General features: G+C 39.1%; 4 protein-coding genes and 1 long non-coding RNA gene across 7 annotated transcripts; 3 read left to right on the forward strand and 2 right to left on the reverse strand.

Moving 5' to 3' along the window:
- Window positions 1–117: 117 nt before the first annotated feature.
- LOC107220726 lies at window positions 118–8,125 on the forward strand. Of its 2 annotated transcripts, none has more exons than XR_006904601.1 (3): window positions 118–687; window positions 7,753–7,857; window positions 8,097–8,125. It is a non-coding gene; the product is annotated as an uncharacterized LOC107220726 (long non-coding RNA). The 2 variants fall into 2 exon arrangements; XR_006904600.1 differs by lacking the exon at window positions 118–687 and adding an exon at window positions 6,151–6,227 and having other exon boundaries at window positions 8,097–8,121.
- LOC107220722 (probable tubulin polyglutamylase ttll-15) lies at window positions 1,113–3,358 on the forward strand. The gene is made up of 4 exons (XM_015659420.2): window positions 1,113–1,284; window positions 1,442–2,628; window positions 2,733–2,937; window positions 3,084–3,358. Exons 1-4 carry the CDS (start codon window positions 1,195–1,197, stop codon window positions 3,180–3,182), a joined length of 1,581 nt encoding a protein of 526 aa, XP_015514906.1. The 5' UTR covers window positions 1,113–1,194; the 3' UTR covers window positions 3,183–3,358.
- LOC107220725 (tRNA-specific adenosine deaminase 2) lies at window positions 3,589–4,455 on the reverse strand. The gene has a single exon (XM_015659424.2). The coding sequence runs from the start codon at window positions 4,448–4,450 to the stop codon at window positions 3,929–3,931; it is 522 nt and encodes a 173-aa protein (XP_015514910.1). The 5' UTR covers window positions 4,451–4,455; the 3' UTR covers window positions 3,589–3,928.
- On the reverse strand, window positions 4,608–6,199 carry LOC107220723 (single-strand selective monofunctional uracil DNA glycosylase). Its single transcript, XM_015659422.2, has 3 exons — window positions 5,186–6,199; window positions 4,952–5,101; window positions 4,608–4,748 (listed from the first exon to the last, which is right to left on the reverse strand). Exons 1-3 carry the CDS (start codon window positions 5,891–5,893, stop codon window positions 4,638–4,640), a joined length of 969 nt encoding a protein of 322 aa, XP_015514908.1. The 5' UTR covers window positions 5,894–6,199; the 3' UTR covers window positions 4,608–4,637.
- A 3,968-nt stretch (window positions 8,126–12,093) lies between the features above and the next one.
- On the forward strand, window positions 12,094–20,513 carry LOC107220715. Of its 2 annotated transcripts, XM_015659407.2 has the most exons (6): window positions 12,094–12,592; window positions 15,244–15,554; window positions 15,699–15,716; window positions 16,377–16,481; window positions 19,569–19,694; window positions 20,163–20,513. In XM_015659407.2, exons 2-6 carry the CDS (start codon window positions 15,389–15,391, stop codon window positions 20,282–20,284), a joined length of 537 nt encoding a protein of 178 aa, XP_015514893.1. In that variant the 5' UTR covers window positions 12,094–12,592; window positions 15,244–15,388; the 3' UTR covers window positions 20,285–20,513. The 2 variants fall into 2 exon arrangements, with proteins under 2 accessions (XP_015514893.1, XP_015514894.1); XM_015659408.2 differs by lacking the exon at window positions 15,699–15,716 and having other exon boundaries at window positions 12,113–12,592.

Genomic DNA, 20,513 nt, shown 5'->3' on the forward strand with positions numbered 1-20,513 from the left:
TTTTTTCAGATTGTCAGCACTGCGGGAATACACTTGGCCTTCGTCAGCTTCAGGGCAATACGCCTGACGGGAGGAGTGACGGCAACCTAGTAAACATCAACCACAGTGCTCAGCAACAACGTCAGCACGCTTCGACCGATCGAAGTTTCGAGATTTCCTCCCAAGTGAGAGTTCCGCGCGGTGCCATTCGCTCTCGAGCAGCGCCAGGTGTACGGCGTGCTTTGTAACCGCGAAACTCGGATCGTCTGTCCCGTGCAATTTGATCGGTAATTTTTTCACCGCGAAACAATCGAACGACGTCACGCGAGCAAATAGCCTAATCGCGTTTTTTAGTGCAGTGTGTGGTGATTATATCGTCAACGACCATATCACGTCTATTTTCAAACTACTTCACGCCGGTAGACCTGCTGATTAGGCATGTCATGTCTCTCAATCACTGTCGACTGTTGCATCGAATTTGGTTTCTGCAAGGTTATTTGCTGTTTACGTGGCCGGAATGTTCGTTGTTTATTTGACGGGTGACAAATTTCTTACACATAACAGGTCCGTAAACTAAAATCAATCGAGTGCTTTGTTCGGTGATTGTTATCGCAGTGAAGTGGGGTGCAATATTGTGAACTTAACATGGATTCCATGCTCATACCTGAACGACCAGAGGATACATCTCCGGCTACCCAAAAGTGTTCGGTGAGTAGTAGAAATTAGTTTCACAAATTTGTATTGCCAAATACTCGTGTATTGTTCCAAACTGTCGTTTCTGCTAAACTAAACGCCTAATCTTAGGCACCTAAATGCCAACCTCGTGCATGCATAGTCAGTTGCCTACAATCAGGCGGCCCACTCTGCGAATTTTCAAACGATCATCATATTCTTGTATTTTTTTGTCTAAAATGATGAAGGTACAGAATATAACGTAAGACGTATGACGAAAAGAAAAAAAAACTTTTCTGAGCGCACGTCACACGCGTCATGTATGCGTGTTCTACGTGCATACATACATACGTAGGTTGAAATCCGGTTCTCCTGCGCAATGCATTCCACGTGCGCAGGTTGTACGAAACGTTATATTGGAGCGGGGCTGAGACTCGAGACACAACGGTACTTCGCGGCGATGCGTATTCTGACGTGATTTTTCAACAACACGGTGTACCACGCACGAAATTTTCTCTACAAACGGGTAAAACCAATATTCTAATGACTGTCAAAAAACGCCTTGTGTCTGCGACCTCTAACGAAGATGAAGAAGTATTTGAGAAGAGCGGGAAAAATTCCGACGGCAAAAAGGTAGGTCATTTTTCAAATTATGCAACGTTACGCACCGTTATGTTTACGTTTACATTCTTGCAATTTCTATTCGAAAGGGCTTGTCATACATTCTTCAGGCGGTGATGGAGTTTAGTCAAAATTGATTGACATTAACAAAAATTGACCCGTTTTTCAGAATGAAGATACTGCGGTCGGTACAACGGTTTTGAATACCAAACTTAGAACGATATTCAAACTATTTATACTCGGTATCGTTGGACCAGTCATTTTATACACTCTCTATCATCTGTCTTCGAGTTTGCAAAAACACTTTGCGAAGATCGAAGTCAAGGAAGTATTGATAAAGGATCGAAAACCGATATACTGGGTCTACGGAAGAAATCCCGACTCCGGGTATTTGAAACACGTTTTCGCATTGCTGGACCGACTCGGATTTGAGAGAGGAACGAACGAGTCGGACTGGGATTTGTTGTGGGCTCACGATTATCCCTTCAGATCGCTTTACTCGAGTCTTAACGCCCTGGCGCCGCACCAGAAGGTGAATCATGTACCGGGGTGCGGTTACATAACGAACAAAGTCGACCTCTCGACGTCGGAGTTGGCGAGGCACTTGCCGGCAGCTTTCAAGATACCAGAAGACAAGAAAGCCTTGCTAAAATACGTGGCCGACAACCCGGCGAAGAGTTTCGTCCAAAAGTCGAACGCACATCGGGGAATCCAGATACTCAATGTCTCGGACATCGATCTGGCATCGGAGGGGTCTTTCGTCCAGGAGTTCATTGAGAATCCTTTTCTGGTTGACGGGTTCAAGTTCGACATCGGCGTCTACACCGTTGTCACTTCCGTCGATCCTCTCAGGGTCTACGTTTACAAGGGTGATATTCTCTTCCGGTTTTGTCCTGTCAAGTACTATCCGTTCGATCCTGAGAACATCGACAAATATGTTGTCGGCGATGATTACTTGCCGATATGGGATGTTCCGTCGCTCAAAAATTACTACGCTAATCTGGGATTCTCCATGAAGGACTCTTTCGACAGTTACGTCAGGGCGCAGGGTAAGGATCCCCAGAAGGTCTGGGATAACGTTAACGATGCGATACGGGACGTCATTCTGAGTAAGGAGTCCCTTATCAAGGACGTCGTAAAACGGTTCAAAAACCAACACAACTTTTTCGAGATGATGCGATTCGATTTCGCAATAGACGATGAGCTCAACGTATTTGTCATGGAGGCCAATATGTCGCCGAATTTATCTTCGGCCCATTATCCGCCTAATCAACTGCTCTACGAACAGGTTTTATTCAACCTTTTCGGACTCGTCGGTATCGGCCAAAGAGTAAGGAAGGAATCGCTAAGAATTAGGTGAATCCTATTTTCGCACAGCTAATTCCAGAATCATAACCGTAGGGTTGAAGGAGAATTTTCGAACCTCAGCAATGACACACACAACGCGATTATTATTTCAGAAATCAGAAGGAAGAGGAAATGCAGGTGGCTGATAAAAATCTGGTCGTACTGCCAGAAGTTTGCGCTAAATGCGACGACTGTTTTCGAGTCGAATGCCAATTGTGTAAACCGTGTTTTACGGATGAGACAAGACACATTTTGTCGACCAGTTATCGCGAGCACCAGAACGCTATGGACTTTCAAAGAATATTCCCACCTCCTATCGTGAGTGACAAACCTGTGATACCTATAGAAAATTAATTGAAAATTGATCGCAGGGTGATTGGTTTTTTTTTTTTTGCTAGTTTGTTTTATTCGAGTATTTACAATGTTAATACCTTTGACATTTTACTATGCACTCTTTTTTTCAGACGAAAACAATGGTCCTCAAGGATTACACATTGAAGAATCAACTACTCGTAAGATGGTATCAAGGTAAATGTGAACTTGATCCCACGTGGTGCGGATAATCGTAAGTTTTCTACATTCTACTATCTTCTATACAGTATAGGTATATACCCTGCCCGAATTTTATGATACATCGATTACGACTGGGAAGATCTGCGAGTTCACGTTTAATGTGTAACGTGGAAAAAGTTAGATCTGAACTCTTGAAAGTTTTCGTTGTAAAAAAAGGTTGGTACAACTTTTAAAACAAAAATGCATACGGTACTCGATCGTACGGTACAAAATCAAAATAGCTTCTTACTCGTAAGAAGTATAAACTTAATTTTTTGGATACTTAGTACTTAAGTAGATACGCAATTTTAAAAGGTAATGTAACATATAAATTATCAAAATAAAAATCTGAAATATTGTAACCAAAATTTTCGTAGTGTTTTCTCTCATCAATTATGTTCCTTTTTTTGTTGCGAATAAGTTTAAAACACCGTCTCTTTTTCATCGTACAGAGCATCTATGCTACTGATATGGACTTACGGGTGATTAATCAGAGTTTGAATACTATTGTGTTAATTTATACCATTACTGCAAATTGAAATGAGATCCGATAAGAAAACGATTGCTACGATAGCACAACCTTATGCATTATTATGCATCGTACACTATTTGCTTATTATTTAATATCCACAGTCTGTACGTTTTCGTTGGAAAAATGGAAAACCTTCATAGCTTTCGATATCTCGTGAAAACAAGACTTGAGGATATGATTAAAAGTTGGCAAACGGTTTTTTAAAATTATAATAAAAGGAAATAATCAACCTACATCGGATTCAACTTTCTTTTTCCGACCTTTTTTAACTTTGGACGCCGGAGCGTTGGGGTTTGTACCTTTGTAAAAGTCTTTAAGTAATTGCATCGCATCGTCACCTCTGACGCTACCGGTAATAGATATTTTGTAATCATAAATTTTCGTCACATCAAACACGCTTTTGCAACCGCCGAACCGATCATTTTGACAACCATAAACGATGCTGCGAATTTTTAGCTGGTGTAGCGCAGCGGCGCACATTATGCATGGCTCAACAGTGACGATAACGTCGATATTCTCAAACACTTTGTGATAATCGATTCCCTTATCTTTGCAATATTCGAGCACATCATCTATGCAGTTTAGCTCGGCATGACGAGTTGCGTTTTTTGTTTCGTTGACAGTGTTGCGACCCGATGCTATTATCTCATTTTCGTAAACGAACAAACACCCAACTGGCACTTCTCCGGCATTCAAAGCCTCGGTAGCCTTTTCCAATGCCACATTCATCCATTCGTTTACGTTCATGTTTGAAAAATAAAAATACGTTATAATAATGACAACAGTAACAGCGAAGTATTATGAAAGAAATGACAAGAATAAAATATTAGTACGGATTATTGCTTAAATCGGAGCGATTGTATATAGAGTCTTGTTTTTGCACTTGTGACTATCACTCGTTGATATTGCACGCTGGATATCTGTAAGTGAAAATTTACTTGGCAAAATATCTCAGTAAATTTAACTCCTGCAATCTCTGCGCAGCCTTCTCACTCCAGTTCTCATTTCCCAGGGACCGGGGACTCGGGTGAGGTATGCACAACACCTGTAAAAACAAAACAACATTAATTACACATTGAAGTACTCATATTGGTAATTAGAGATGTGTAATTGATTGTAAGTAAAATGATCGATCCAGATGAATGACAGAGATCGTTATGTGATCGTTACAAACTTTCATTCTTAAGTATTGAATCTTGAATATTTAAACGAGAATTCATATTAAATAATAGATAAAATGAAATGAACCTGGGTGGGAAGTCCGGCAGTTTTGACGACAGTCTGTGCCCTTTTCTCGGCGAATCTTCCGATGCCGATGACTATCTCGATTCGCAAGAGTTTAATGGTGGCGACGAGTGCCTCGTCGCATCTGTAGTAAAGAGTCTTCTGTTCGAGGCCCTGAAAAATCCAAACAAGAAAGCAAAATTAAACCGAAGTTGGTAAATCCTGAATCGCATCCGATTTTCAACAACAATGAATTGCCTTCAATTCGGCAGGTGTAATGTTCCTTCCTTTGGTGTCCATGAGAGCGATGGGGCAGTAATTGTGAAGATAAGAATGCCTGAAGAAATTTTCAGGCGTTTGGCAAACGTCTTTGAACAGTCCCCAGAACCTTCGCCCACTTATTTCGCTCCTCGTGCAAGCAAATCCGGTCACTTTTCTGTCTGGCTGTTCCCTGACAGGTTTTCCAATGCAGCCCGAGAGCCCAAGCCAGTCTCTGACCATTTTCACCTCCCCGAAGGGGACGCCGGTCTGAGTCATTCCCCAGGGACCCGGGTTCATGCCGAGGAACAGGATCTTCTTAGTCGTCTGGCAGTATTTCCTGACGTACTTAGCGTGGACGTCGAAGGCGTACTCGATCGGGTTGTAGACGTACTCGACTGGCAGCTGGAACTGAATGCACCTCAGCTCCTCGGTGAGTAGCCACTCAAGCGACAGCAGCTTTTCCGGTATCTTCAGGATCGGATGGCTGAGCGGAGGGACAGCTGGGACTATGAAGACACCGCTTTCGTCGAGGGGGGAAATTTTGACGAGGCTTTTATCCCTCTCGACCTCGACTTCCTCTTCCTCCACCTCCTCGTCGTCTTCGTCGTCGTATTCATCCTCAGCCATTTTTTCCGGCACCTTTTTTAGACTCAGATCCAACGGCAGATCGTCATATTCGATTTTCGCACGCTTAGACGATGTCATTACGTTTTTTGCGTCTCTCCCGGTTTTTTTCAATTCAATATTGCTTTTGACCCTTCTCGGTCACGCTTGAAAACGATATCGATACTCTTAACGCGTCTGCGATACGCCCAGCACCTAATTCGTGGGTGACAGTCCCTCGGTTTATTGACATTTCAATCCGCATTTCGTGTATTTGTAAATACCAGTTCGACTGTGAATTCTTTTTTCATTTTGATACTGACTGTACCTATCTACCTATATCTATACGTATGCCTACCCAGTAACCTATCCGACGCAGCTTAACCGCAGGCTGCACGAACTTGAACGGTTCTGCGATCGGTTGGTACGAATCGAGGTACGAATTAGATGTTTATTTTATCTTGTATCTCGTATTGTTTGCTCTTGAAGTCTTTTTGCTTTCAGTACGAAATTCGAATATTTGATATTCGTCTGATGCTTTTAACCGCCAAATCACCTGACCAAATACGTTCGTTCCTGCAGTGTTCATCTAGCCAATTTCTATCGTATAGGCGTCAAACAATGTATTAAATTCGATATGAAATGCGTTCGAAATCCTAGAACGCAGCTGTCGATTATAAGAAAATTTCATTCTGCGAATCGCTGCACTTTTACCATTCATGCTTGCCAATCTACGAATGACATATAAACGTTGTCACGTGCTTCATACCGCAATAATGTTTATTCTACTTTACTCGCCGCGAATTTATTTCGCGAGATTTGTTAATCTAGCATAGATGCCTAGAAATTATAGGGGTATAGCAGTTGTGAAAATGAAATTTTTGCTACTACTTACCCTGATTTTTTACGGATTTCACCGACAACACATTCGCAACAGCCTCGACGACGAGTTGCAAACGCAACGAACTCGACGATCAGCTGATCGTGTGTCTCCAGCCATATTTAATTTCAGAGCCGACGGCCGCTTTGGAAGCGGGAATCTTTAAACACATGTTATCGTTCAGCCGTAATAGCCGACGAAACACAAGTGTGAATAGTTCTGACAGTGAGGAGTGAATTTATTCGGGAATTAAATTAAATGCGTGTCAATGTGGAATGTATAAACTTGAATCGACATGGAGTAAATTATGATAAAATACCGACTTCTCAATCACCCAAAGAACACAGCTTGAATATGCGCGATGCCGACGAATTACACGCGCAGGCAGTAGATTTTTCTAGTACTATAAGCGGAAAGATCACTCGTTCACGATGTAAATTTTACGAGTTGTTGGTTTACCTGGAAGAGGCGGTGACCTGATTTTAATGGTCATTTGAAAACAATTTGTTATTTACGATCTTACGAAGAAACGAGCGACTGACTTTATCAGTGTCCAGGTAAAACGATTCACGATAAAATAAAAAAAATAAAATAAAAAAACCCAAGCGTTGAAAAGGTATATAAGAGAGCCGGAATTCTCTCAACATGTTTACTCGGTGTCAAAATGTCTTTCAAAGTGAATATCATCGTTTTTCTCGCTGTCGTCATTGCGATGTCAACTACATTCGCCAGGGCATCTTCGCTTCGCGAAACGAAGACTCGTCATTCACGTTTCATCGATATCGGTTCGTCGGATCTTTGACTTTCTTTGCTTTCAATAATACTTGGTCATTTGGTAAATTTTTTTTTTTTTCCATTATCTCACCAATGCTCACTACGGAGGAAATTATTTTGTTAAAAAAATATGCGCTGTCAATTGTTGGCTGTCTTTTTCGCCGAGTCTTTTTCGCCAAGTACGATTCGGATAGCAATAACGGAAAATCATATTAAAACGCATTAAACGATTATCCGGAATTTCGTTGTAAAATTTTACATCACAACAGCGTTTTTTGCACCATACTCTATGATTTATCATTCTTAGTGAACGCCCTGTTTCCTCCTGTATGCACGGGATGTCCGATGCGTTTCTGTGATAACGATCCGGCGATAAATCTTGGATACTGTTGCGGGTGTCGACGAACATACGGTAAGCACGAATAAATAGGAACAGACGTATGATCGCCAAGTTTTCGCCTCCTCCGATCTTCATTCCTGTCCTTAGATATAATATATGACCTTTTCACTTCGTAAACATATACTTGCAGAGTTATTGGATTCTTATTAAACGGTCGAAAATGTATTTCCTGAATCTGTGATTCTTGTTAATCCAGTTTAGGCGTCATTTTTATCCACAGAAGAAAAAGAATCCGATTTTTTTCATTCCAGACATTCTGCCTGTGCTCTGTATTCCGGCCACTTATTGTCCTGGCCCCAACTTCATGCACGACGTGTGCAGAGATTACGAGTACATGATGCACTGTTGCTGTTGAGAAAAAAATTGACAACGATTGAGATGAAAATAACATAATAATTAAGAAAAAATATGACGTCATAGAGGTAAAGAATTTCAAGAGCAAAAAAAAGTAAATAAAAATAAACAAATAAATGAAATCGAAACGTCTTCAACAAAGAAGGATACACAAGAGGACCTTTCATTTCAGACGATCGACTTATTTTTTTCCTTGTAATCGATAAATCATGACCGTGACTGATATAATAAATGTGTACGTTATGCATCGTGTGCACATAATGCAATTATCGACTGAATTTCGAGAATTATAATTTGACGGAATATTTTATTATCAACGTGTGTCTGCATAGTGAGAATATTTATCTTACCGACAATAATTACGTAATTATTTACGTGAAATTTAACAAACATCACTTTTTTAATTAACTTTTTAACACGCCTACAACCTACGTACATGTTTCGCTGATTTATTCGTGACTGTATGAAAGTATTCTTACACGTACGCCATGATCAAGCGGCCATGCATGATAAAACAAAATACTTATATTATTGTACACATAAGTAGATGAAAATACGTAACAGCAAATCCCATCGGCACAAGGTATACACAGCGTACAGGCATCGTATTATATGTATAAATGGGCGATGTTCCCGCGTGTCTAACATAAATGCACATACTAATATTTCTTCATAAGGCTTCATCCTCGCGAGGATTCATCGCCTTTTTACGCTCCAGACACATTTCTATTATCTACCTATATACGATCTATAACTCCGCAGTATAATTGTAACGACCTATGCTTGGCTGTAATACATGAAATACGCTATTCTCGTCCTTTTTGTAGTATAGAATGTGTATTTGTTATAAAAAGAAAACAAAGTTTTCCAAGCATCGGGGAAACGAACCAATTAGAAATATATGATTGATCATTTTAGAAAGCCAGAGCATAAAAAAGTTGTCGCATTTAAAATTTTTGAAAGATAACCGTTGATAAGTGTATGTATGAAGTAACGGTAAAAATTATTGAATTACAACACTTATCATTCTATCTTTGCTTCTGCAGTTCTTGTTGTTGCTTTTAAGAAAGCTGAAGATAAAAAAAAAAAAATTTAAAAACACCACTTCTCACAATTACGGAACAAATGACGTATCGTATGCAATAAATGTGATCATCGTCAACGCATCTATGTATAAATTTATGTACGGGCATATAAGGCATACCTGTATGCATGTACCGATAGAATTCTGAATCGGAGTTAAGGTACGGCAGAGTCGTGTTACACACGTCGTGTAAGTGCGTTCATACATAGGTATGTACGTACATACGTACGTATGGATGTAAATTTTGAATATGGGGTGTGACGCGACGAATACATACGTCGTATAAGTGAACCATGCAAAGGGCTTGGCCAGGTGTGCCCTACATAAATAAAATACTGGTCGGCATGCTGTCGCAGCATCTGTAAGGTACGCATGTTACAAATGCCCGTTCAATATGTAACAACTTAAAATTTTTCATGCTCATTCCGTTGCTCTTCCTCTTTTCTGTTTATCAGATTTACTTTGAGAAAAATTTTGTTCAATTTTTATTAGTCCTCTCCTTTGTCCGCAATTTGCCGGCGTTTGGTACCTATCGTCACGTGGGCACATGGGTGACAATTTTCTTTACGTTTACACTCGGCGCCCGGTAAGCTGTAGGAACGAAATCAGAAGTGACGGCGACGGTACGAGATAACCGTGACGGGATGCACGTACTGCGTGTATGTACAGATGTGTATTTGAACGTGTTTGAAAGGTATCGGTTAATACCGTAGACTCTCCAGACTGCAGCCGTTATGCGGGCTACGGTTAATCGATGATTTACTTTCGTTTGACGCACTTACCACGTGTACGAAAATTATCGCACTACTTAATCGGTGAAAAATTGTTCAAATTTTAATTAACTTTCTCCGAAATTTATATGTTTCTCGGACGTTGAACTCCGCTTAAAATTCCAATTAATACGCGACGATAAGACGGAGCGATTTTTAAAATTGTCAGTCAAATCGATATGCAAGTCGTTGCGTAAAATTTTTATTCTTATTCTGGTTCGTTGGCCTTTCTTTCTTGCTCTCTCTTTCCGTGCTTCCATACATTTGAATTACCACCCGTTATCGCCTCTACACTTTTGCTGCACGTCAAAATTTGTTCCAACAAAATATGCATATATTAGGTACCTACATTCGACATCACTCGCAGTATCTTCGTACACACACACACACACACACACACACACACACACACATATATATATCGGTACAGAAAAAAAAAAATAAACAAGTAAATTATTACATACTATATACATACGATTATTTCGTAATTTTACCAATCATCTAAAAGAAAATTTTGTTCCTGTTTCTTCTCGAGGTGATAAAAATTGGCAATTTCATTTTCTACGAATCTGAGCGTGTAATAAATTTAAACTATGTTACACCGATGTAAAATCGTCATTCTCTCGAATCATTATACTTTATACGATTCAGCTGTTTATAAACAGCGGTTTGAAATAAAACAAGGATCTCCGTAGGATCAATACCGACATGCCGCTATGAGTTTCATGCTTTGAAGGACCCCCTTCACACATACTCGCAAAACGTCATCCCGCATCTATATGCATCTGTGCGTGTATGCGCGTGTGTATACACGTAAAATATGTGCGTGTATTATATGACGGCGGTCCTGCGCCGTGGAGAACTGCGCACTTGCAGAAGCCGTTGCTGAAATACGATTGTCAGTCTTATCCAAACAAATAATAAAGAACAAGAACAAAAAGAAAAAAAAGAAAAACCAGATTCGACACTCATATCCAAAGAGATTCCTTTCGATGCCCTTCGATCCATTTATTGTTTCGAAATACACATTTTCTTCCAAATTTTATCCGATGCTTATGTTGTAACGCAATTTCAATTCGATCCAATCACAATTCCGTCTTTGTCAATTAATATATAGAAAAAAAATTGAAACAAATTGATTTTCGAAACGTGCGATGAGTCTTCTAGTGCGATTCGAATCGTTGGGTCATGAAAATGCATTTGTTTTAATATGGTTTAACATTTTTCTCCGTTTACTGGGATATGCGCATACAACTAATGAAATAATTTTGTGCGTTTTTGTAATGCCCGAAACGAATTCGTTTTTGAATTTTTAAATTCAGGCATACGTCGCGTTTGTTCTGGCGGAGTTTGCAAATTTGTAAATTATCCGATATTTATCTTGTATTTAATTTAGCAAGTTGTAAATTTATTGCGTACTTCTTCGCTAATTTTACCACGCGGTAGTCGCACATTGCGAATTTATCAAATTTGTACAATCGTCAGTTACATAATTCGAAGTTTTTCCTAAAAAACAAGAATAAAAAAGCATCACAAAAATTGCATCTCTTTTTTTTTTTTTTTTTTGTTTTCTATATTTCATCTTGAATATTTGGAGGAAACCGACCGTAGCTTGCGAATAGTTTTATCTTAATTTGAAAAATCCAATCATCTCGACGTGGATCCATCTCGCAATAAGATTACCCGCACAATAGCTGATGAATAATTAACTTTGAACCCGCCAATAAACGGACCATTTCTATATTTTCGCCACAAGTTTCTTTTTTTGTTTCGTCAGTGCCTCAATTGTGAGTCACGTGGAATTCGAGCGGGCGTTGGAGAAAAAAAAAAAAAGAAAAAAAAACAGGAAAAAAGGGACAGCGAAAGGGAAATACCGAAGGAAACATCGGGCAGGAGAGTACCGGCTGTCGTTTTCGGGTTCGCCAACGGATCCTGAGATCACATGACACAATACATTTACAGGCGGCACAGCCTGGCCTCCAGGTACACACGCATGTGCAGCCGTTACCTACACGAGGAGAGCTCTGCCCCTCCGAAAAGGCGTTTCAGCCCTCCGCAAAGCGGCAACGCTAACTACTGGCAGTACTAGCAGTCCGGCATGGTCTGTAGAGGATTACGGTTGTCGGACCAAATCGCGGGATCTCGATCGGTCAACGAGTAAAACTCGTAGTCAGTTGGAAATTCTCCTCGTCCTTTCGCCTTGGCGAGATTATTTGTTTGTTTGGAAAGAGACGAGCAAAAAAAATCAGAATAGAAAATAATAATCTGGCATCGAACGCGCGAACTTGTGGACTTTCGGTGCATGCACAAGCGCGTTGCGGGACAAAAATATTTTTACGATAACGATCGGTTGGCGTTACGTTAAAAAATATATATATATATATATTTATCGCTCAGAGATACGAAAGTAGAGAAATGATCGATTTTTCGTTGGCTACAATTTTTTAATCGAGAAATGCGAGGCGGGCCAATAAGAAATTAATCGAACTAAATATTATACATATTCACCCCTCGACTCGAATGAATTTCTCCCAAAAACGTGAGTATGTCACAATATTTTATAATTTTTCTCTTTATACGATTTTCATTTACATGCTTTTTTTTTGTAAGTACTTTTCGCTTCAGCAGGTTCAAAATATTAATACTTTGTTGTAATGGAATTAAAAGAAAAACATCCGTGCTGAAATTTGCACAATTTGGTACGGCGGAAAAACGAATCCTTGTTATCGATAAAAATGAATCACGTTCGCTGGTTTTGTACGAGGAAGTAGAACTGTTTTTAAGTACGTTGTTTTTCAAGCTTGAAAAATTGAATAAATTGCTGTAATAACATTAGACAAGTACGAATAAACGATCGAGACACGAATTATACCACCGACTCAAGAAGTCGGTTTTACGTGTTAAGTAGAGCGAGTCCGCACATGCCACTGTACAGTGGGTTAATTTGTGAAATAGACGAAATATTACGTGATGCAATCCTCAAATTGGATAAATTGCAAACCCGTTTTCACCGGTTTGAATTCTTATTTTTTTTTTTTTTCTTCATCTTTTTCCCCTCTCCTATACAATTATGTTCGTCTGTCTTACCGAGTTTAAAAACTGACTCATTGCCAGTTCCTGCAGCGGCGACATATTATACGTGTCTTTAACAGATTCGTTTGCGAGTCGTTGAAGATTCTAAACTCTCTAACTCTTTCGGATCACGTACGCAATAAGACACGAGTTGAAAAGGCTGTGATGAAATTTGATACTATATACGAAATTGAAATTGTAAAGAAATTTTCACCCTTTTCCCTTACGTCTCATTCTTCGTATTTTAGTTATCTATCGTACCTATGCGAAATCTTTCGTTACACGATATTCGGCCAAGTTTTGCACACGCAAAATATAGAAACGATATATATTATTGCTTTGAAACCATATTTTATGTTACTTCTATCTGCACAATACGTATACACATAATGTAGAAAATATATAAGTCATGCGTCTTTTTTGCGCGGCACTTGCGGGATGCGGTCTCAATTGAACTAATTCACTAATTACTGCCGGACGCTGTCTCAAGAAACTCGGTCGTGTTACAAGATATATTGTTCTATTAGCCGTGGTGTTCTGTACATGCATATATACACGCATATACCTGTCTAGATACATCATAACCTAACAATAAAAGCCATTATATTCCTATTTTTTCCTTAAAAAAATTCATTCAATCATATCTGTTATTGCTGTTCTACTGCACCGTTACTTCATTACACTTGCTTGATTTTTCTTCCTTGTTTCCTTCTATTTCCCTTCTCAAATAATTATCCCAAATTTGATTCACACCCTAATAATTATCCGTGTCAGGTAAAAAAACGCAAAATAATTTACAAAAAATCTTGGAGAAATATCAAACGCGAGCACGATTTTAATCTGTGTGCATGAAAATGCACGAGCATTAATCGTTTTCAAAGTCACGTACCGAGCACAGGTATACACGATATTGTATACCTGTATTACGTACTCACGTACGAACGTTTTGAGATATTGTTTTGCGAAACGGTCACGCGTTCGAAACGAGAATAGGTACAACAATATTTTATGTGTTATAGGTATATCCGACCGATCCGTAAATATTTCAATTTCCAAACATATAACCCACGGCTTTCCGTCAACCTGTGCGTATCTCTTACGGGTAATCGTCGAATTTCCATCAACGTGCCGTACAATCAGTATAGCTCGTTAACTACGGGAATAGACTTGAGAGGCATTTCAATGTCGATAGAAAGTTGAAACGAATATTCGGCGATTTGGAAAATAATGCCGGTTCCCAAAGTCCCAAAATCCTGCCGCATTCAAGAGAGAAAATATTTTTCATATTTATAAAATTCAAGAAGTCACGTGCGACACGTACAACGATACGCTTCTCTCCGTTTGATCGAATCGCAATGGTTTTGTATCAAGAGCCTTGCACCGTGTTTATTCCAAGTATTTTTATGTCGCGTTGAAACGGCCATCGGGTAACTCGGTTCGTCAATAATCGTTGCAACGCAATGACATAATCGCTTATGGCTATCCGTGACCCGTAACGTGTACGATGATATCGCAGAATAGTTTCCGGGAGCATGATCTTAATTCCGGCTTGTACGATTAGTGAAATTAATGTTTCGACTCGACGTATAGATTATTTTTAATTAGGTCGCATAGGTATAATTTAATCCTAACCTACGAAGCGTAGATTCGTACGAATTTTGAACAGATCTGTCGGATTTTTGGTTACTCGTATATCAATCTTGATACTAGTTTATTTGACAAAACGTTCACCTGAAGATTAATAGTAATGATACGATTAAAATAAAATAAAAAAAAAAAATACCGACACCCTCTGGCGATAAGTTGAGACAGCGCGCGTATACTTTTATTACACATATAGAAGCCCGCGAGGATGAATCACACCCTTGGAATAGAATGTCGAGAAGGATCGATAGCTCAACTATATTCTAGATATACACAATATACATATCACGCGTGTATCGTACAATACCGGCTGGTACATCGATTCACGCACAAAATGTGACTCGACGATTTTTTTATCCGCACAATACAATAAGTACGTTCGTTTGTACTCGTCCACGAAAAAGATGTTTTTCTTTTTTTCTTTTTTCCATCTTTCACAGTTTCTAATCCGTGTTTATTTTAACCCAAATGCAGGGGCGGGTGGGAACGGTGGAAACGTACACGAAAGCTGGATTGCGAGAGTATCGATTATTGCTGTTTGCCATTTTTATTTTTTTCCTTTAAATCTTCGCGGCGATGAAGAAGATGTCGGTGAGCGAGGATCGTTTGCTGAGCTAGCATGAGCCTGATGACGATAATAATTATCGGGGTGTTTTTGGTGATTTTGGCCAGTCTCGAGGCTGTTACCGTTATTGACCATCACCCCGACGAAGAATACTACATAGAGCATCAAGTTTCGTACAAGGATGCTGTCGAGGAGGCAAAGAAACTCAAAATATACCCCGGTAAGTAAGCCCCGATCGATTTATCCGCCAGTCAGTTTCTCGATTTATGGACGCCAACCGTACGAAAAGTGACTCGATTTATTCATTAATTTCCTCTTCTTTGTTCGTCTCTTTTTGCATTTGCCGCATTCGCAACAATAACAGTGGGAATGGATGCAAAAGGTAACAGAAAAGAAAAAAGAAATAAAAATACGCATCCTTAATATAATTAACATATTTCATTATATTTAGACCAGGCACACGAGGCTCATGTTATTATTATGTGCGGTATAAAAAAAAGCATGGCTATACGCGGATGAAGAAGCGATTATAACCCGCGTTATTAGTTTGTACAATTTATATAACTTCGTTGCGGTAATAAGTCGTGCAAACGCCTATAAAGCATACCTTGGGGGATTTTATTATACGGCCTTATCTTATTGCGCGGATATTATATATAAGGATAAAAATATAAAAGAGGGGGGAGGAAACGGAAAAGAAGATCAGACAGCGGCTCAACAATTTTTACAACGGTTTTAATGCAGATATGTTTTACGTTGCCTATCTTGTTCCAGTTTCGAGTCGTCGGGAATTTTTCTTTTGTCTGAAAATATATAAACCCGTTATGTGATTAGGAAATTATAATTGCATGGAAATCGGAGACTTTGCGGTTTACGGGTGATAAGCCTCGCGCGCGGGATCATTCATAACAAATCCGTTTCACGAATTTCATACGCACGATTATACGTCGTATGTTATTGTTAGAGTCATGATATTGACACGATTTGACTCTCCTTATTACAAGCAAGATTAAATACTACGATTATCTTAATGTTGTTACAGGACCAATACCAGGCTGCAAAACCTGCAGCGCCGATGAGATGGAATATTGTAGTAACGAAGGCGTTGTGAATGATCATTGCTGCTGTGATACCGGACCAGAAGATGGTGAGATTGCAGCGATTAACGGAATCGAATTTCTTCCATCTCTTTACAGTTTTCATACCATGCTACTACCGTTCGCCAGGAAATTTTTATAAATATGCAAATTTGGGACGGGTTTGAATTTATTTAAAGAAAAAAAAGAAAAAAACAGTCTTACGATACACTCGATACCTTCAAGTGTAACGATTCGGGGATAAAGGAACAACAAATTAAGGTAACGCAGCGAATTAACTTTATTGTAGCGAGCACGGTCATTTCCATTGTCGTTTACCTGCCTAGTCAAGGCTGCAATATAATTTGCCTGTATGTGCACAGGTATAACGACACTATAAATACTCGCGTTACGTAAAAATCGTGCGAATCGTTTTGTCCGCTGTACCATTCTGAAATCGATATCGTGCGGTCGAATGATTTTCTCATTATTGGAATCGAGGGTATGAAAAAAAGTATTACTAATACAAGGATATTACATACCGGAAAAACTGTGGACGTGTAAGCTTACGAACATGCAGCCAATACAATGAAAGAATAAAACAATGAAAAACATTGCTCGGGTTTTGTACGATAAGTATAATACGTTGGAAAAGAAGAAGAATAGAAAAAACAACGACAAAACAATCAAACACAAAAAGCAGAGAAACTGGAGCTCGAGGTGAAGCATTGCATGGCTGCAATGCTGATTTGAAATTGCGAAATTTTTGCACGCAGAACGTCGAGTGCAAAATCAAATGAGTCTTGTGCGATCAATGAGTTACAGTAGAAAAATAATTGATCGTTATTTACGTTTATGATATTACGTGTTTAAAATAATAATATTTTGTAGATATATTCTTGTGGAACAATGTGGATGACAGAAACGAACTGTCCCACCGTGTATATAACGTATACCTAGGCGTACGTACACGATGTCGCGTTATCAAGGAAATGTCGACGGTCGTTCGTTATCGAAAGACAGGCCCCGTTTCAGCCACAAGTTTCACCGGTATTACGATTCGTGGAATAATGTCACATTTCTTAGATCGCTGTATGAGCGGAAAAGTCGAATGGATTCAATCTTTTCCTGAACGGTGTTGAAATTCTGTTAGATACACAATATCAAAATTAATAATTCAGGCTTGATTCTCAGCTCGATAAGCAAAAATCAAAATAAAAACAGGTAGAAAATTTAATACAGACGGGCCAAAAGACGCAACGATTTTTCTGTCGTTAAATTTACATATTAAATTGAATGAACGAAGGGGGGGGGGGATTGCCAAAAGATGCCGACATGTGCAGTGCCACACACGTCACGTTGGATTCCACTTTATCCTTTTTTTTCGCCTGCACGCACAGTTCCATGTATGCAGGGACAGGGTATGAATAACTAATTAAGTTTGAACAGTTGCAGGTACGTACCTAGGTATAACGTTGTACGTATCGCATCTATGGCATTGTTCGAACATAAGTGACGGATTTGAGCGCAGCTCGAAAAATCGTTGAAAAAATGCATTACCGTATAAGAATATGGGTACATGTTAAGATCGCGTAGAAGGTACTGGAAGTTCATATACAGTGTAAAATTAGGAATTCTCTTGCGGGTAAATTGAAGACTTGAATTAAGAAAATCTCGAAATAGTGTAACGGAACCTTGGGAAATTGAAACTATTTCAAAATAAAAAATAATTAACTGAATATACAGAGATTCTAAATGAAGCAATTATGTGACGAAGTACTAAAAAAAAAAGAAAAAAAAAAAAACCAATATATACATCAGATTGAATTATCGAGATTGACGCGGTGGATGAAATATTGTGGTAGAATTTCTTCAAGCGTCTAAAATAACGTTTGACGGAGTTTGAGAGAACTTGGGAAAACATATTATTAGAACGCAACAAGTCGGAAACAAACCTGAGAAATTTCTGTCTTCAAATGTAACGATAAAATTGTAAAAAAAATTTCGATACAGCTTGAAAAAATGTTTGAAAATCTTTGGTTTTAATATCGATCGAATCCGTTGCTAGAACGGTGTTTCGGGCAATCACCTGTTCAGGAAACTCGTCGATCGCCTTAGAGCCGGGTGGTTGGTTGTTGGCTCTTCGAGTCGCATCGCGCAGCGCGGCCGACGACGAGGCGACATACATATACATTCGGTTTCCTATGATACACCTGGTGACTCATTTGTGCGCGAAGAATTTTAGAAGTAATGATAAAGGAAGTCGTGATCACCGTCACATTATACGTACCAATACGTAATTGCAGGCCTGGCTGTAATAATTATTATTCGGTCTCGTTACGTCGTACGCGTGCTGACGTCTTGACGACTTTTTTCCCCTCCCCCCTTACTCTTTGCATCGTGCTAAATGCGAAACGAGGGGAAATATCGCGATGGAAGAGAAATTCGCATTCTAATATTCGTTCGGTTCAACCGGAACTTTGAAATCGTGTAAAATGGATTGGGGTGCTGTTTTTTCTTCTTTTCTTTCATTTCTTTGAAGCTCAATCCTCGCGCTCCCTGATCAAGATTACAGCAGTCTTTCAGCGTTGTGCAAATTCCGTACAATACGTACGTGCTGGAATTTTCGATGAAATTTCATGCATCGTAGGTACGTGTACGAGAGTTGCTTACGTGAAAATATCTGCAGCACTTAATTCGCTGCGAGTGATGCAGCTGAGTTTATTACAGTCGTACAGGAATTTCGGTTGACAAACGATTTTTATACTGCAAAAATAAAGAAAGAAAAATAAATAAATGTATACGCAACCGGTTATCTTATCTTTTGTTATTGTAATATTACCACTGCGTGTGCGTTTGTGCGTTTATTTTATACCCTAAAAATATGCGTAAACAATAAACATAACGTTGCGTCTCTGGGAATTATTATACCGCATACTTATATCGATTCGTCGAATTTGAGATATCGCGTGTAATTCAAAACCCTATGTGTTGAATTGTGCATAGAGATGTTTAGTACTGTACTGTCTGCACGCGTTTGATTCCAAGTATAATAACAATTATGTACTTCGTGTCCTAGGGGGGAAAAGAATTTAAGTCAATAATGTGAAACAATTAATTTTTTTCTACAAGACTCGTTTCTCTCGTTTTATTTTCAGACTCGTTCAGGTTCATGCCTCACGTCTGCCGTATCGGTCCAGAAGTTTGTCAAGTACAGGCTGCCGATTGCGCCGAATATACAAGGATCCGTGAGTGTTGTTGTCACGCTTATCACGCCGAGAAGTGTAAGTGGCATATTTCCGTTTTTATATTTCGTCCATAGAAAACCGATGCGTTGAAATACAGTTACACAATTCATACTTCGTGACCATTCGGTTGTTCTCCTGGAAATTTTGAATTTCCCGCTCAAAAGCGCGGCGGGTTATGGTTTTAATTAATTGGCCGGCCGCATCGCGGCGCCACGTGTTTGACCGTTGGGAACGAAAAACTGTTTCCAATATGCAACTATAATGGATACGTGACCAAACGACATTAGCGTTCAAAATCGTAACACGTGTTATTAATAAATGTTATTAAATTCTGTAAATCAAGTTCGTTAGATATAAAAGTATCAGCGAGCTTAAGATGAAAAATATGCGTGCACCAAAAGTTTTACGAAAATGATGAATCAATCAAGTATATCAACGCATAAGTTAATTATGTACACGAATGATCGTTGGCTGGAAAAAAAAAATTTCTTCCGCGTTTTTCAGGGAAAAACATTGCAAGTGGATCATCAAGGAGCGCGCGGAGTGATTATTTTTCGTTTATGAACTTCATAGCGTTATTTACAGCTTCGGGTAGAATATTTCCCATCCTAACGTTAACGCGGTAAATGTACACATGCATACATATATCGTACATGTATGCATACGTACGCATAAATGCTATATACCTATATACACATATATTATATACAACAAATATACAAAAAAGATATACATTAGGTATACATTCATACATATAGATATATATGTATGTTTATTTATAGATGTATTAAAGAAACCAAATATTTTGTATCGTGCAAGTTATTATGAAAATAAATTATTTTTCCATGTTTCAAA

Source organism: Neodiprion lecontei, chromosome 5 (assembly GCF_021901455.1).
Source record: "Neodiprion lecontei isolate iyNeoLeco1 chromosome 5, iyNeoLeco1.1, whole genome shotgun sequence".
Classification (NCBI taxonomy): domain Eukaryota; kingdom Metazoa; phylum Arthropoda; class Insecta; order Hymenoptera; family Diprionidae; genus Neodiprion; species Neodiprion lecontei.